The following is a 17,242-nucleotide window of genomic DNA, read 5'->3' on the forward strand; positions in this document are numbered from 1 at the left end:
AGCCATTTTAAAATTAAGCAGCCTATAAATCCTCATCAGTTTGACTGTCAAGGCTGAACCACTAGTCAATTCTGTGTGCCTTGGTCAGACCCTCGACCTACTGTTTAGCCTAACAGAGAATCCGCAAAGTTAGGAGGTTACAAAGAATGCTCTCGATATCAAGATAGCCAGACTTTGGGAGTTAATTACATTGTTATACAAATTTCCCAAAGAAAGCAGCAGGGAACTCATCTTCTGAGTCATTTATGGCTACATTCATCAAGACACCAGTGACTACTTTTTTTTTTTAAGATTTTTAAATTTTTTTCCTTTTTCTCCCCAAAGCCCCCCAGTACATAGTTGTATATTCTCAGTTGTGAGTCCTTCTAGTTGTGGCATGTGGGACGCCGTCTCAGCATGGCCTGACGAGCGGTGCCATGTCTGCGCCCAGGATTCGAACCAACGAAACACTGGGCCGCCTGCAGCGGAGCATGAGAACTTAACGGCTCGGCCACAGGGCCAGCCCCCCAGTGACTATTTTTTAAGCGGCTTGTGTTGGCCAACTGAGCAAAATACTCTCTTTCTCCACCACAATTCCAAGACTGTGGCATGTAGGCTGTAAAACCTCTTGCTCCGTTTTACCTCTGCTCCCATCTAGGTTGGCCTGTGCCACTTCTCACACCTGCATCGGGCAAAAGCCCAAATTCACACCCCACTTTGTAACCTGGCTGGCAATTTAAGTCATCAGTAGTACAGGCCAACCTCTAGTCCTGGGAGAGGGGAGCACAGAGTCACTCATTGGCTCTCCCTGCTCCATCATCCTAAAAACAACTGCTACCTCTCCCTCTTCAAACCGTAGTCATGACATCACCCTGAGATAATATGGGGGCTTTTTAGTCTAGTAAACCCCACCCTCCAAAGTCACACACTCACTCAAACTTGGAGCAAGAGTCTCTCTGCCTGGTCCTGTGTTAAGCATCAGTGGTACATGAATGAATCAGACAACACGTTGGGGAAGGGAACCCCAAGGAGAAATGGACAACTACTGGGGCATGAAGCAAAGGCATTTTGAAAGCACTCAGCATTCATTAATTCACTTCCCAGGCTTCCTCCTGGAATTCAGGTAATCAGTGCCCTCTGAAACACCTGGCTCTCTCCTCTACTTCTTCCGAAGTTCAGCATAAACGCTTCCTCAGGGATGCCCTCACTGACTCAGAGAGAGATCCTCGCCCAGAGGCCCCGTACACTTCCTTCATTGCACCTACACCTGTAATTGAATTCCTTCCTGTGAATTTCTTTTTGGTATATAGTTATCTGCCTTACCTATCAGAATATAAACATGTGAGGACAGAAACTAAGGCTCTGGTTTACCTTTGTACGTTAGGCACTTGGGATTTAAGTCTCTCAGTTAAGTACTCTGTAAATTAGTTATATTAGTTCCATCCTTTTCACCATCATTTGTACCTTCAGGTTTTTGGTCTGATTTCTCCAATGGGAGTGTTCCAATTAAATATACACACATTCGCTTTATCTGAATACCTACCAACCATCAGCACTTCACAGGGCCACCTTTTATTACCATCTGTCCTGTATGTAGGATGAAACTGATCTCCCCTTAGAAACAAGCTCAGGAGCAGGGACTCTCATTGTTTCCTTCTTTGTTTTTAACCTCTGTATGTTCTGGTACCCAAGCTAGGGCTCAGCATCCTTTAGCCCTTCACAATACTTAACCATTCACAAATATTAGGACCCTTCACACAACTTAGTTGTGATTGCAAATACAGACACTAATCATTCTTGCATCTACTCTGCAGATAAAATTGCTATATTCTGTTCAATAAGCAGTTTTTCCAGTAAATTCAGTCAAAGGAAATAAAAGCCCTTCTGCACATATTCCGGACCTGTTCATTTTGGAGGTCCTTTTAAATGCTTCCGAACATGTCATTTTCCTACATTAAGCAAGCTCAGTCCACTTAGGAGAAATGGGAACAGCAGCCTACACCAAAATCACCCAAGAATAAATGCACCTTCCGTATTAGGCTTCCCCTGCTACTTTCCTGTGCAGTGAGAACCACGATAAATTAAAAACTCCCACTCTGGGATAAATGGTCTCCTGCTGCTGGAGCTCCCTATAACCTTCAGTATTCAACTTTCTTCCCACTTAAAACTCTCATAGGAGCCTGTTGACAAAGCCCAGTCTTTTGAACCTCACAGGATTGTGGTAACACCTTCAGGGGCTGGCAGCTCCAATACACTGGTCCCAGATGCAACGTCTGCTTTACCAACTGCTGGCTTATCCTCCCTTATTATGCCAACAATGCCACCTGATCACACTTGCCCATTTTCTGTAATTAACTCCACGAGCCCATTCCCTCTGTCTGGGGCTCTCAAACCACTTAAGACACAACATGGATTACCCACCTTAATACCAAGACTCCCCAGTGTAGATTCCAAAACGTGAGTGTGGTTTCCAGTGATGCTTGCATTGATTCTGAAAATCAATGCGTATTGAAGATTTATGTCCAGGAGACATTTTTCATGAACACTGATAGCCTGGAAGCAATGGGTGATTAATTCTCACCAAGTAAATGCAGGGAGGGCTTTCAGTCACTAAATGAATTCATCAAAATATTTACTGACCAATATAAAGATGGATACGCACCAATATTCTCAGAAAAACTGCAGTTGAGTAGCTTCGATTCGAACCAAAAATGGCAGATAGCGATATACGAGTGGAAAAAAATATATAAATCAGTTAACTCTAATAGATGGTTTATTGGAAACCCTCACAGCATTTTTCAAAAGGACTTGACAGATTTTATTTTAATAAGACATAGTGAAGAGGAAATGGTTTAAAAGATGTCATCAATCTTTTATTTAACTAAGCACTGCCCTTCATTTTGAAGGAAATGATACAATTTCAAATTGGAACCTCCTTCTCAAGAAGTGGTATGAGAACAGAACATTGATTTAACATACAATCTTCAACAAAAATAAAGTTTACACAATTCACTGGGAAATAAAATACATGTGGAATTTATAGTGTTAGTCAATGTAATTCTCTGTGGGTCACAAGTATTACAACTATGGACAAAACAACATAATAAAAAGTTGAAGAAACCAGTCAAGATTATAGTTACCCTGATTTAAAAAAATAAATTCACAAAATGTAACTTTCCAAACAAATCCATTCAATGACCATGATCACACTAGATTTTATTCTAATTTATAAAAAATGGTTAGACAATCACATAATATCAAGTCTTCAACACAGTGGATTCCATTTTGTTAAGAAAAAAAATAGAAAACAAGTAGTCTTTAAATTTTCTTCACTCTCCATAGCATATGTCATACAAAATTAAAGTTTTGCTCCCAAAAATATGTTTCCACGTGGTTGCGGTATTGTCTAGTGGTGCCGTTAGGGCCAGAAGCACCAACGACAGGACAAGTTAACCACTGAAGCATCATTTTTCATAAAAACTAAAAATTTCCTTAAAGGTCTGGAGTAACGTCTTCTGCTAGGCATTTTAGTGCTATAAAGTCATTTTAAATTAAATGTGGAGTCAAAGTTACAAAAAGTATGAGTTTTTTCAATACAAAAAAGTTGTGTAGCTGAAGTCGTGGGCTCCTGGGACATACATAAGCAGTCTCAATAAAATATTTGCTCGGGTAAGAAAATAGAATTTGTCTGATTACATTTAGCGTATGTTCTAGTCAGGTGTCCTGTTTATCCCTGCCAGAGCTTCTGAAGAACATTAGAATCAACTTCTCTTTCCTTCAAAGAGCATCCGTAATTCACAGTACAAAATAGTTCTAAAGTCTCATTCCTAAGGAGAAACAAAAATTAAATATATTTATTTTCTTAAAGTGCCAGATGTAGCCACCGCCTGGGCATTAAAACCTCACTCATCCACAACACTGCCATCTTGAGGAAAGAGCCAAGAGTCGACCGGATTCCCCTTTCTTGCAGCCTCCACAGGTTGGTTGTTGCTTTCCTTTAAGCATTATAATCCTAAGAAAACCTCCAGTGCAATCGCTGTTCCTAAGTATTACACATTTCACACATCTGGTACCCTATAAAAATGCTTGCATTACATGGGAAAGCAGCATCTGGAGTAGATTTATTTCCTTTCCTAGTTCATTTTCAGGCTCTATTATCAAAAACCTCTTCTCTAGAGGCAGAATGCTTTTATTAGTGTGGATTTTACCGGAGTTCTTCAAGTTGAGACTTCTCACAAAAACCAGTTCATTTGTAGCAAGAGATAGTCACTGTCAGACCGCAGTCACCAATGACATTCTCCTTCCAGTTGAGGGCAAAGAAGGGAGACAGCGACAAGGAGAACAGAAAGAAGAGCTGGCTAGCTAGCCCAGAGCTGCTAGGCAGTGCTGTTCTGTTCTTCCTCCCTCCTGCTCTCTGCACGTTGGTTTGTTAAGCATAAAAGAAAACCCAAATCTGTAGTAGGCTCTGCTAAATGTCTTGACCCATGTTTACCTTGCTCCGCTTTTCCATGAGCAGGAAAAGAGACTATTAAACATGGCAACGAGATGTACATTTCCATCAGGAGGCTGACATTTCTCCGAAGTCCCAGACTGGGGCTGAGTGTGGTTCACCTTTAACAAAGTGTTAGGACTTGTTCTATGATCCCTGTAAAGACAGGAAACATAGCTAATGCCCTTGCAATCAAATTATTTCATGTTGAGATGCTATGAAGGTCTAGGGTTTTAAAAATTATGGCCTCAACTTCCAAGTTCGAAAAAAGTATACAAAGAAATCCTTCAAGTCTTGTTGCCTTGATTTGGAGCTCTCCAGGAGGAGGCCCAAGAATGGCCACGGCTGTAGAACACTCAAGAACGATTCTACTCCAACTGTAAGAATTAGGTCACAAAATGACTCGTTCTGTGTAATCTACAATGACTCCCAAGAGAAACAAAAACTTTACTCAACTTTTAGATAGCATCAACAATGCCAGTGTGCAGCAGAAAAGCATTCTGAAATGGAGGGCACGCGCCATTAAAGAGCTCACGCGAATACAAGGGACAGATTGTAAAATTTTTTAAAACCTTATAGTAAAGCAAACAGTAGCTCAGCAGCAGATGCAAATAGAATAGGCCAGCCTGCCGCGGCGGATCCCACAGTCACCACCCGGTGCTTCAGGACTGTCACCCGTGCCATTTCACTATGGCACTGACTACACCAGGTGGCATTATTTGTGACTGCTGTCACCTCTCTTAATTGAGAAGGCATACAGAAGGGGCATTCTCCAAGCAACTAGGAGACTGCTGCAATATAACAATACAGCATCTTGAATTAAATTAAATTGCATCAAGTGTGGCTAGCAAAATAAATACCTTACTGAAATATGCCTCCAGCCTAAGAGTTTACCACCAACAAAGCCTTACATTTTAAAAAGGTTATCTTCACTGTTCTGGAAGGGGGTTGGGTGGGGAGTGGGAGAGGAGACTGACTCATTCCTGCCAGGGCAACCAACCTTGATGGGCTGCTTCTGTAGCAGATACTTTATGGGGTGGCATCAGCCAACCCCATGTGTGACTTGAGGATGCACACGGCCAAGCAGGTTTAATTAGATCAGAGGCACAAAGGGCTGTTCCCTCCTCTGATAACAAATAGCGCAGCTGTAAGTGCCTACAATTGCAGGCGAGAAACAAAGGCGACAAAACAGAACCATAATTGAATCCTTCCCCTAGCTGGCCGGTGACAATGATTTACTTGTAACCTGGGAAGTGGCGGGTGGAGCAGGAGGGAGCAGGAGACTCAGCTAGAAGCCAGCTCCAGAAGATGAATTACTTGGGGATGGGGAGGAGGGAGGTAGCAAAGTCTTTGTTTTGTAGCCCAAGTTTACACAACCCTTTGTTACACTTCATAGGGGGCCGCTTGGTTTTGGTCTGCTGCTCCCTGGTCCTGGTTTCTCCAGCCTTGCACCCCAGGAATCCCATAAATCACCCCAGCTTCCCGGATTCCACACACAGCTCCGCGAGGGTAGCAGATAAGAGGCTCTCTGCCGGCCTGGCACGACACAAACCCACTTTGGCCTTCGTACAGGACATCCTCCAAGCCCAGGATAGGAGAGGAAGTGGGGAGGAGGCAATGGCAGGCGTTGGTACTCTGAACTTTTTTCCACCCCCGCACGCTTAAGAAGAGTCGGTTTTGGACCCAGGTCCAGGAGGGATTAAGCGTCAGGCAAGTTCACAGTTTGCCCCACTTTGGAAAGGAAGACAAATTGAGGAGGCGGGCAGGAAGTGCCCCCAGCCAAAGTGCTCCTACCTGCTCCCTCTTCCTCCTCCGTCCAAGATAACAAGCTTGAGCCACAGCTGGCTGCGCATTTCATCAACTCTCGGTTTTCCAAATGGCCCAGGAACCCAGATGGGGCCCAGAAGGTGGTGGAGGAGGGAGTGAGAGGAGGGAGGGGGCAGCGCCTGCTGCAAACAGCTCCCTTTCACAGCTCTGCACTCAGCTCGCCCGTCAGTGCACCACCGCCTCTCGGTCCTCTTCCCGCCGGCCGGACGCAGGGAGGCGCCCAGGAGGCGGCGTAGTCCGCGCGGCGTCGCAGTCGCCCTCATCTGGCTCGGCCGGGTGTAGGTGCATGGCGAGCTCCTGCAACACCGCTGCGCGCCCGATCTGGTCGTTGCGCCGCTTCTCCATGATCAGGTCCTCCAGGCTCTGGAACTCCAGCGTATGGGTGCGCTGCGCAGAGAGCTGGATCTGCAGGCGGTAGGGCTGCTTGCCGATGCGCAGCTCGCCGCCGATCTTGAACTCGCGCTTGCCATAGCGGCACCAGGCGGCGAAGCTCTCCGAGTTGCGCCAGCTCAGCTCGCGCTCCTTGGCGCCCACGTGCGCCAGCGCGTTGCGCACCACGGCGCTAGGGCTCAGCGGCTTGTAGCGGTACAGATCGTTCACCACGCGGCCGCGCCGGCCCTGGCTCGCATCCGTCAGGAAGCTGTTGCTCACCTCCAGCCGGTGCAAGTGCACCACTTGGAAGTTGCCCACGTATACTGCCCAGTGCGGGTACTGCGCCTGCGACACGAACTCCACCAGGTCGCCAGGCCTGCACTTGTTGAGCAGGTTCTCGGGCGTGTAGGTGCTCAGCGCCGCGGAGCCCGGAGCGAAGCTTTTCTGGTAGATGCACTCCTCGCGGTAGAACACCGAGCACTCCACCTCGTGCAGTCGTGGGTCGTAGGGCTGCGGCGGGGGCAGCGGCGGGCCGTCCCCGCCGTCAGGCAAGCCACCGCCGCCTCCATCCGACCCCTGGGGCGGCGGCTGCGGCTCCATGTCCTCGTCGTCATTGGAGAAGATGTAGGAGACCCCGATGCGAGGCCCGTCGTCCCGGTCCAGGCCGGTCGGGTCGGCCGTGGGAACTTCCTTATAACTTAGGTGGGTCAGTTTCTCCACCTGGTTGCCCATCACGCTGCGGACACACGTTCACACCGCCGAGAGGGGAGAAAGCGAAACCACCACTAGGGTCATGGGCACAGGTCCCCGGACAGGGGCAGTGACCACCTGTTGGGAGAGGAAAGCAAGGAAGGCATGTAGGAGCCCCTCCATGAAAAAAACCGATTTGTTAAGAGGAGGAAGAAAGGCTGGGAGCCGAGCACCCGGAGCCATTTTACAGGGAGTCTCGGATGTAGCGAGCCTTCCCTCATTTCTCCACCTCCAGGGTCACGGTCACAGGAGGCCTGGCAACTCCAGCTCTCCGCTGCCCCCAGCCCTTCACCTCGCCCGGGCAAAAGCCCATTATATCAGTAGCTCCTACCGCTTCCGCCAGCGCCCTACCTGCCAAACCCAAGCAGGAGGGGCGGGGGGAGAGAAACTTTACTCCAATCCCCCCTTTCCTAACCCCACCTGTCACCCCAGGGCCCTAACTTAGCCTCTGAGACACCCCCCACGGCTCCATCCCCGGGGACACCGGCGAGGATCCCTAGCGCGGCCCGGGCAGGTGAGCCACCCTACCTGGCTCACCTGCGGCGCTTTCTCCTCCGGTCTCGCCCGCCCCTCCCCCGCGCGCCCGCCCTCTAGCTCGGGTTACCTGCGCAAACTCACCCGCCGGGAGGTGGAGGCCGTGGGGAATTGGGAGGGGCCCCCGCCGCACCCGGAGACTTCTAGGGCGAGTTTGCAGGTGCGGGCTCCGCAGTCCCTCCTCTCCAGGCGCGGGCAGCAGTGAGGCTGGGCAGGGGGCAGCGACGCATGTCTTGCTCCCGCGGCTACGTAGACCCTCAACACTTGCAGGTGGGGGGACAATGTCTGTCCACACCGCACCCCCTCCCTCCCGCTGGGCTGCTGCTCCCCCTCAATCTGCTCCCGAGGGAGGTGGGGCGCGAGAAGGAGGAGACCGAATCAGCCTCGCTGCCCGGCGGCGGCAGCTCCCGCTCGGGCCGGGCGAGCAACAAGCGCCGGGGCGGGAGGGACGGGATTGTAGATCCGGCTCCGGGCTCCCGGGGCGGGAGCGCAGCCCCTGGCATTTAAAGAGACAGGCGCTCGCTCCCGGAGCCCAGGTCTTTCCCGCACGGTACACAGCCTCCGGGATCCCCGCCCCCGCCCCGCCCACCCGGGTTGTGGGGCTCCGCCCAGGCCACGCCCCCACGCCTGAGCGAGTTTAAATCCCGCTGGTAATAATCAACCCGCCGACGGGTCTGGCACACTGCAGCCGTGGAGTGTAGGCTGGTCACTGGCCGCTTGCCTTATTAGAGCTGTGGGGTCCTCGCTGCTTGCTCAGTTCGTATTTTTCCGAGCTGTGGGCTTTAAAAAGAAGTTGGAAGGCGAAAACCTCCTGCCAGTGAAGAGATGACCAAGGGAATAATAAAAGTTTGGTGTTTGTTCCGTTTCCTCTTCGCCTCTTCTTTCCAAGGGTATCTGGAGCGGGAGGAACAGTCATTCGCAAGCAAACAGACGTTTCCTTCTTTCTTTTCTTTCCTAGAACATATTTCTTGCCAAAGGTCACAGAACAGAATTTTTTACTGAGACCGCTCGAGAAGTGCTTCGGTGCAGAGATATTTCCAGAATGAGTCCTGTGAAACTTTCTGGTAGGAAAAAAAAAGTTCATGGAAAGAAAACAGTGTAAAACAGAACGAAAACTTAGTTACAGGCTTGCTTCCAAGACCGGTGCTCTATTTATTAGATGTCCCTCGAAGTTAGCACAAAGTTGATTTCATAACCTGCGTAGTTATTTGAAGAGTTCTCAGTTCGTTGGTAGTGAGAGAGCATTCAGCTGTGGTTGTTTATCTTGGGGGTAGAGGATGTAGGAACTGCTCAACTGTCTTTACATTAAGTACAAATTAACAGAGGCCCTTGGTGGATATATTTCCTTCCTGCTGACTTACAGAAGGAAGTGACAGGAGACGAGTATTGCCTATCAACCTCCACCACAAGAGGACACTTCCTCTTGCTCTGGTCCATGCTGGTTTTGTTTTTGGTACCTAAGATGTAGGTTCCCAAAGTGTTACGGATCGGAGTGTGGGTGGAGGTTTAACAAGCTTCGCATTCATTGGAACACCCAAACTGATTCGTGGTGGAATTAAGAATGCAACTCTAGACCTCCTCTGCCCTGTTTTCCATCACTGTTTCTGTTTCTTTGGACTAATGTTTCCAGATAATGTTATTATTTATTCAGTGTGTCTACCAACCAGTGGAAGGGAATAGACTAACACTACTGCCATCCTTTTTAGTTTGAGGAAAAAAAAAATCAATCTACTTATGTACATTCGAGTCCAAACAATCAATACTGGCAAGGCTGCGATGGGAGCTAGTCCTATAGCAAGTCTAAGATCACAGTGTAAGTTAGACCAAAAAGAGGCTTCTGTGTGCCTGCTGTGCAGATTACATTTAAGTGTTTTCCGACCAGCCTCAGGCATGTGTGACCAGATGAGTCCCCCTTGGACCCTTTGATAACACATGCTCTGGGGGCTGCTGTTTCCTGAATGATATTTGCCACTCCCGTGTGAACTCATATAGGTACCCACTGGACGGGGAAGAGTTAGGCTTAGAGAGGCAATGGCGAGTCCCCGCACATCTGTTAGACTGGGAAACCTCTGCTACTGTCAGCTGGGGTAGACCACTTTGCCCCTAGGTGGTACTGGGTAGGTTGGGTAGTGATGGGAGAATCCATAGAAGGACATAGTAGTATGACAGTTTGCTGCCACCACTCTGGGACAGAGACCTAATGAGTAGGGAAACAACACCTACTTATCTAGGTGTCTGTTCTGTAGTCTTGATGATCTCTGTTCAGGTACACAATAGTGGCTCAACAATGTTTCTTGAACTGACTACTATAAAGTCTCGGAAGGAAGAGGGTCTGAGTCATCTTTATACCCCAATGCCTGGAACTTAGTAAGTGCTCAATGAATGCTTAATAGGTGGCTTAGGGGAATCCTTGGCCATATTGATAGCCTGTCTCCTGTGTTGCTTCCCCTATTAATGTCTGTTTAGGGCCCAACCTTCTTCTGATCACCTAAGGCTCATGGTCAGAGGTTTCCGAATGGCTCCCAAACATGTTTTGCTCATCTTAAATAATTGTTTAATAAATTTAAATTTGCTGTGAACAATTTGGAGAGTTGGGAAATCTCATATAAAGATTCAGGTTTCCAGCTTCACTTGAAAAAGCTAACCATATGAGACCATCAGGCCCACATTCGAGGATGGCAACAAAGAGCTGGAGCTGAGTAGTGGTTGCCTTGGAGATGAGATGTAGTCTCCAGTTGGCCCCAGTCCTATCCACCTCACCCACCCAGTTCCTGGCCCTGAGAGACTTATCATTGGCCACCTCTGCCATCCAATTTCTAAACTACATATATCTCTTGATTATTTGTAAGTCAGCACTTGATTATATACCATCTGATATTATTGTTTAATTCACTTATTAAAAATGTCTTTTCTAGAGAGAAATTGAATCAAAACGTATTTCTTGAAAACCTAGTAGGTACCTGCCAGTCCTATACACCATACATTCATTCTACAAGTACAACAGGCATTGTGCTGGGTTTTGTAGGTATTCATGTCCCCATGGAGTTCAGTGCATCTGAGGAGACAGAGGAATAAGTGGACTCCTTAGGACAGTATGACATGTCCTGCAGGAAGGGGAAGTAGAAGATGCTGAGGGGAAGTTTCAAGATGTGTGGATGCAAAGATGAATGTCAAAATGCCTGCCATCAGGGGTCTTGACTAGTTGGGGTGACACAATTCTAAAATTAATAATGATAACTACCAACGAGTGAGTTCTCAATTTTATCACAAAGGATGATAGAGTTGAAGAGGCTAAATGACTTCTCCCAACTGGTGAGTGGGACTGTCTCCCAGATCTGCTTGACTCCAAGGCCTGTGCTCGTAACTACTATGTTTTAAATAGAGACAAACACATTCTTCAATATTTGATGAATAGTTGAGTATCTGGTTTTACTGGGTTCTAGAGCTAAAGCCACGGACACAGTAGACAAAGTCCTTTCTCTTATGGCACTTACGTGTTGATGGGAGGAGACAAGTGACAAGTAGGTAAATGAATAAGAATTTCTGAGACAGATAAGGGCCGTGAAGAAAATAAAATAGGGTAATGGGACTGAGTAACTGTCACAACAGAGAAGGTGTGGGGGGTGGCCTACTTGGGATAAAATTATCAGAGATGGACTCCTGAGGAAGTGGAACTGGAGCTGAAGCTTGAAGGAAGAGAAGGAGCCGGCCTTGGCGTTCCCTCCACAGGGAATACCAAGAGTGAAGGCCCAAGGTGGGCACTGAGGGGTTTAGGAAAAGGAAAACATACGCTTGTGAGTAGAGCTCAGTGAGTGAGAGTTGCTGTGAGAGGAGACACAGTTAGAAAGCTGGGAAAGCTTTGGGGTTTTAAGGTTTTTGGCTGCCCTGTGGAAAATGGACTGTAAAGGGGAGAGAGAGGAAGCGGATCTCTTAGAGGACCAGGCTGTGGGGAAAAAAGGCATTCCGCGCAGATGGAGACTGGTGAGCAAAGGAGGAAGCTGGGAAAACACCTTCCCCAAGAGAAGCCACTCAGTAAAGAAATGGTCATTGGATTTGAAGTCTCAGCCACGCTGTAGCTTCATCCCCCAGCAGTGACCCCCAAGTGTCACATCCCACACGCCTCGTCAGAGAAGGCACTCAATAAAAACAAGTTGTGTTGAATGCCAGTTAGTCGCTCTCACAGTATTCCTGTCCGGAGCAGTGGGGAATAATCGAGAATTGACGTTTCTACCTGACAAGGCATCGGCCCTGACCCTGCAGGTGTGGTAGAGATCTCGGTTTAAATGGCTCACTCCAAGAATGCACAAAACAGGAGCAAGAGGGCAGAATTATCTGATTAGGCTATCTGGAACTCTGCCTGTTCCCCAGCCGGGCCTCAGGTCCATGGCAGCAGCAGATAGCTGAGTGAATTTGGTGGAAAACAGGTTCCTCCACACCTCCTTTATATTGGGCAACTCCCAGACTTACCTGCTCCTCTCACCCACTGCTGGGATTTTGCTGAGACCTTAGGAGATAAGAAGTAGCAGAATGGAAACAGGTGACGTAGGTAGGAGTCCTGTTTGCCAGGTGTATGACCTTGGAGCTGTCTCTTCTCCACTCTGGGCCTCCTTTCCTAGTCTCTAAAGTGGGGCTGATGATTCTACTTGCCTCACTTTTGAATCCTCAAATGAGACAGTGGGTGCGAAAGCACTTTGTATATCCTAAAGGCTGTATAGACCTAAGGCATTGTTTACACACCGTGTAAGAGCCAGATGATGGTTTTAATATGGGGAGCAAAAGGATGCCCATTTGTTTTGGGCATCTTCTTGCTAATTCTCCAGACCAATCCTGCCTTTTACATTTCCCAGGTAAGAATACAAAGGCTCAGGGATGTGAATCTTGCCGATGGAAAGTGGGAGAGCTGGACTCAACTCCAGAGCGAGGTGGCTCCTAGTCTCCTTTTCACGCTGTGTCAAGCTGCCTCAGGAGCACCACCAGCAGCATATGTTTGTTCGTCCGTACACTGGCCAGTCTGAGGACCAGGGGACTGGTATGTCTTCTGGATGTAGAGTGACCAACTTCTCCTGGTTTTCCAGGGACTATCCTGGTTTTAGCACTGAAAGCTCCAAGTCCTAGGCAAACTGGGACAGTTGGCCGCCCTACCTGGATGCCTCCCTGTCCTGGTCATCACCTTCCCCAAACCAAGGACTTTCATGGATGGAGCTGGGAATATTACAGGGGGATGGAGCAGAGAAGGGAGAGGGGAACAAGGGGAGTCAAGCATCTTAGACCCAACTTCACTCCCATAAAGGGCCCCCATTTTCCAGGCGAAGTTATACATACAGCAGCAGCTGCATAAACAGGGCCATCCAATAAGAGACAGTAAATGTTGTAACCTGCTTTTGTCATTCATTCTTTTCTTAAAATTATTTTCCATTTTATTATATATACTATATTAAATAATTCTATTATCAATATATAATTCTATTATAAATAATATTATTATATATTAAATAATATATATAATATATTAAATTATTTTCAAAATTATTTTATCAATATTATATTGGCTTATAGCATTGTGTCAATTTCAAGTGTCCATTATTATATTTTGGCTTCTGTATAAACTGCATTATGTTCACCACCAATAGTCTAGATTTTATCCATCACCGTACATACATGCCCCTTTACCCTTTGCGCCCTACCCCTACCCAGTTCCCCTCTGGTAACCACCAATCTGTTCTCCTTATCTCTGTGTTTATTTGTTTTTTCACCTTCCACCTATGAGTGAAATCATACAGTGTTTGTCTGACTTATTTCCCTTAACGTAACACCCTCGAAAGTGCATCCATGTTGTCGCAAATAGCGTGATTTTATCTTTTTTATGGCTGAGTAGTATTCCCTTGTGTATATGTATATCACATGTTCTTTGTCCATTCATCTGTTGATGGGCACTTAGGTTGTTTCCAAGTCTTGGCTATTATGAATAATGCTGCAATGAACATAGGGGTGCATATATCTTTTCAAATTAGTGATTCCATGTTCTTTGGATTAATACCCAGCTTGCCACTCTTATTCAACATAGTACTAGAAGTTTTAGCCAAAGCAATTAGTCATTTATTCTTTTTTTTCTTTTTTTTTAAACTGACTTCCTTTTTTTTTTTTAATTTATTTATTTTTTTATTTTTTTCCTTTTTCTCCCCAAAGCCCCCCGGTACATAGTTGTATATTCTTCGTTGTGGGTCCTTCTAGTTGTGGCATGTGGGATGCTGCCTCAGCGTGGTTTGATGAGCAGTGCCATGTCCGCGCCCAGGATTCGAACCAACGAAACACTGAGCCGCCTACAGCAGAGCGCGCGAACTTAACCACTCAGCCATGGGGCCAGCCCCTCTTTTTTTCCTTTTTTTTAATTGGACTTTTCACAGGATGTGAGGGCTGGGCCTGTCTGCCCTTTGGCCCACAGCTGCTCTCTTCACTCTCCCAGCCTGCCTGTCTTGGGCTTTAAAACCTGCATACAGAGTTTTACAATTTGGCTGAATTATTCCTCGACCTTCGGATTAAGGAAGGGAACACAGAGGCTGCTGAGTGGCATCCTTTCCCTTGGCTTCTGTATTTTATTTGCTTTTCCCTTCAGATCACCAGAGCAGGCTCTCTCAAGCAGGCTGAACCAAAGCTAGTCTGCCCTGTGGGCAAAGGTGATGAAGAGATGCCTGGAGAAGGGGTATGGGGGCTGTCGCCCACCCCAGACCATCAGCTATCCATGCATTAATTCTGTGGCTAAATGGTGAGGAAGCTTTTAATCCTTTCCTGGGAGAGGGCTCACCAGTGGGAAAACACGGTGGCCCGTCCCTCCCGGAGGTTTGCTGCTTTAGGAGGCCCCTGACATCATGTTGTTGATGTTGAACCAGAGTTTGATTTGTGCTCGGGAGTCTGAGCTGGTAGCTGGGCTCCTGCAGAAGCCTCATGAAAGATGCATTTCACCAGGCAGTTCCAGGGGAGAGACCGGCTTAAATTATAGCTCTGCAAATCCAAATATTGGCGTATCTGCAAATCCAAATGCAGGATTTCAAAAAAAATCTTAATTCTAAGAATCTTATTTTGTACTTCTTGTGCAAGAAGAGGGGGATGGGATATTCAGAAAGGAGACAGGCTGTCAATAATGAGAGAAGCTTTGGCAGAGCAGACCCAGCCTCCTTTTCTTTCCCTGGGCATCCTTCATGCTTCCAGGGAAGAAGAGCTCCGACATGAGAGAGGACGATAGCATTTGTTCAGCATGGCTTTCTGCAGGATGGGTTAGGGGGACCACCCACCCAGTATTTGGGGCATAGGGCTCAACAAATCTGGTTGGTCAATTTTCTGTCTGCTGTCCCCAAACCACTTCTAGGTCTATGTACAACACAGCAGCCCCGAGCAATCCTGTGAGACTATGAACCAAGCCAGGTCACTTTTCTGCTCAAAATCCTCCCATGGCTCCCCATCTCCCTTGGAGAAGGGCCCAAATCCCTAAAATAGCCCCCAAGGCCCTGGCCTGCCTCCCCCATTACCTCTCTGACAGCCCCTCACTCACACCTCCAGACACACTGGCTCCTTGATGTTCCTCCCGCTGTGGTGGGCATGCTTCTCCCTCATGGCCTTCACATTTGCTGTTCCTTCCACCTGGAACACTTTTCCTCCCGATATCATCATGGTGTGCTCTTTAAATCTTGACTCAGGTGTTAGCTTCTTAGTGAGCCTTCCATGGAGACCCTATTTAAAGTTCCAAATGTCCTCCCATGCATACCCCTTATCCTCTTTCCTGCTCTTTTCTCTGTCACTTATTTGACTCACTTATCACCTTTTAGTATTCTATGTGATTTATTAATTTGTTTTATTATCTCTTCCAGTTAGACTATAAGCTGTATGAAGTCAACAACTCTGGTTTTGTTCATTGAGCTATCCCCAGCTCCTAGAACACTGCTTGACAAGCTCACTAAATTGTAGTTGAGTGAATAAATGAAAGGGCTTTTTATGAGTCATCTCTGTTCATCCTCACAACAGCTTTAATGGTGTAGGATTATTCTCAATTTATGGATGATAAAATTAATTATAAAATTTACTAAATGCCTATGGTGTACCAGGTACTATACTAGGCAGTTGAGTTTCAGAGGTGTTAAGAAGTTGGGCCCGGGGCTGGCCCAGTGGTGCAGTGGTTAAGCGCGCACATTCTGCTTTGGTGGCCTGGGGTTGACTGGTTCGGATCCCAGGTGCGGATGTGGCACCGCTTGGCAAACCATGCTATGGCAGGCGTCCTACATGTAAAGTAGAGGAAGATGGGCACGCATGTTAGCTCAGGGCCAGTCTTCCTCAGCAAAAGGAGGAGGATTGGCAGATGTTAGCTCAGGGCTAATCTTCCCCCGCTCCCCCAAAAAAGAAGTTAGGCCAGGTAACACAGCTATGCTCGCCAAGAAATTCTAGCTCTGCACTGTCCAACATGGTAGCCACTAGCCTCATGTAGCTCTTGAGCACCTGAAATGTAGCTAGCTTGAACTGAATTGTGTCATAAATGTAAATTCACACCAATTTTATAAGACTTAGTACAGAAAAGTAAAATATCTTGCTAATTTTTTATATTGATAACATGTTGAAATTATAATATTTTAGATCTATTGGGTTAAACAAAATATATTATTAAAATTAATATCACTTGTTTCTATTTATTTTTAAATAAAAAGTAAAATTTAAATTACATGTGTGGCTCACGTTTGGGTCTTCGAGCTATTTCTGTTACACCTTGCATCTCTATCTTCAAGTCTGTTGCCTCTTGGACTCTTAAGGGCAAGCACAGTGACTTCGTCTTCCCTGTGAGGATCAAAGCAACGATTTGCAGAATGCATCCACCTGTTACAAACTGTATGTGTCCCCGCCCCAAAATTCATACATTGAAGCCTTAACCCCAAATGTGATGGCATTTGGAGGTGGGTCCTTTGGGAGGTTGTTAGGGTTAGATGACATCATGAGGGTGGGGCCCCCATGATGGGATTAGTGCCCTATAAGGAGAAGAGGAGTGATCAGAGCTTCCTTTCTCTGCCTTGTGAGGACATGGTGAGAAGGTAGCCATCTGCGGGCCAGGAAGAAGGCCCTCACCAGAACCAGACCGTACTGGCATCCAAATCTTGGACTTCCAGTCTCTAAAACAGTGAGAAAATAAATTTCTGTTGTTTAAACCACCCAGTTTATGGTATTTTACTATGGCACCAAGCTGTCCAAAAGAATACCTGAAGACTGGATGTCTCTCTCCAGAGGACAGTAAATCTCCCTGAGAAGCAAAGGGAA

General features: G+C 47.0%; 1 protein-coding gene across 14 annotated transcripts in view; it reads right to left on the reverse strand.

The window, feature by feature from the left end:
• LRATD2 (LRAT domain containing 2) overlaps nt 1-8,563 on the reverse strand; it is a 70,113-nt gene extending 61,550 nt beyond the window's left edge. For 5 of the 14 annotated variants that reach the window (XR_011543181.1, XR_011543180.1, XR_011543179.1 and 2 more), the window contains exons 1-2: nt 8,036-8,384; nt 6,263-7,495 (exon numbers count right to left, since the gene is read on the reverse strand). Coding sequence is in view for 2 of the 14 variants with exons in the window: in XM_008533434.2 (XP_008531656.2) it covers nt 6,461-7,399 (939 nt within the window). In the remaining 12 variants the exon portion in view is untranslated. The other 9 variants (XR_011543175.1, XR_011543183.1, XR_011543176.1 and 6 more) reach the window with 9 other exon arrangements.
• Nucleotides 8,564-17,242: the final 8,679 nt, after the last annotated feature.

The sequence above is a fragment of the Equus przewalskii genome, chromosome 8 (assembly GCF_037783145.1).
Source record: "Equus przewalskii isolate Varuska chromosome 8, EquPr2, whole genome shotgun sequence".
NCBI classification, from domain to species: Eukaryota; Metazoa; Chordata; class Mammalia; order Perissodactyla; family Equidae; genus Equus; species Equus przewalskii.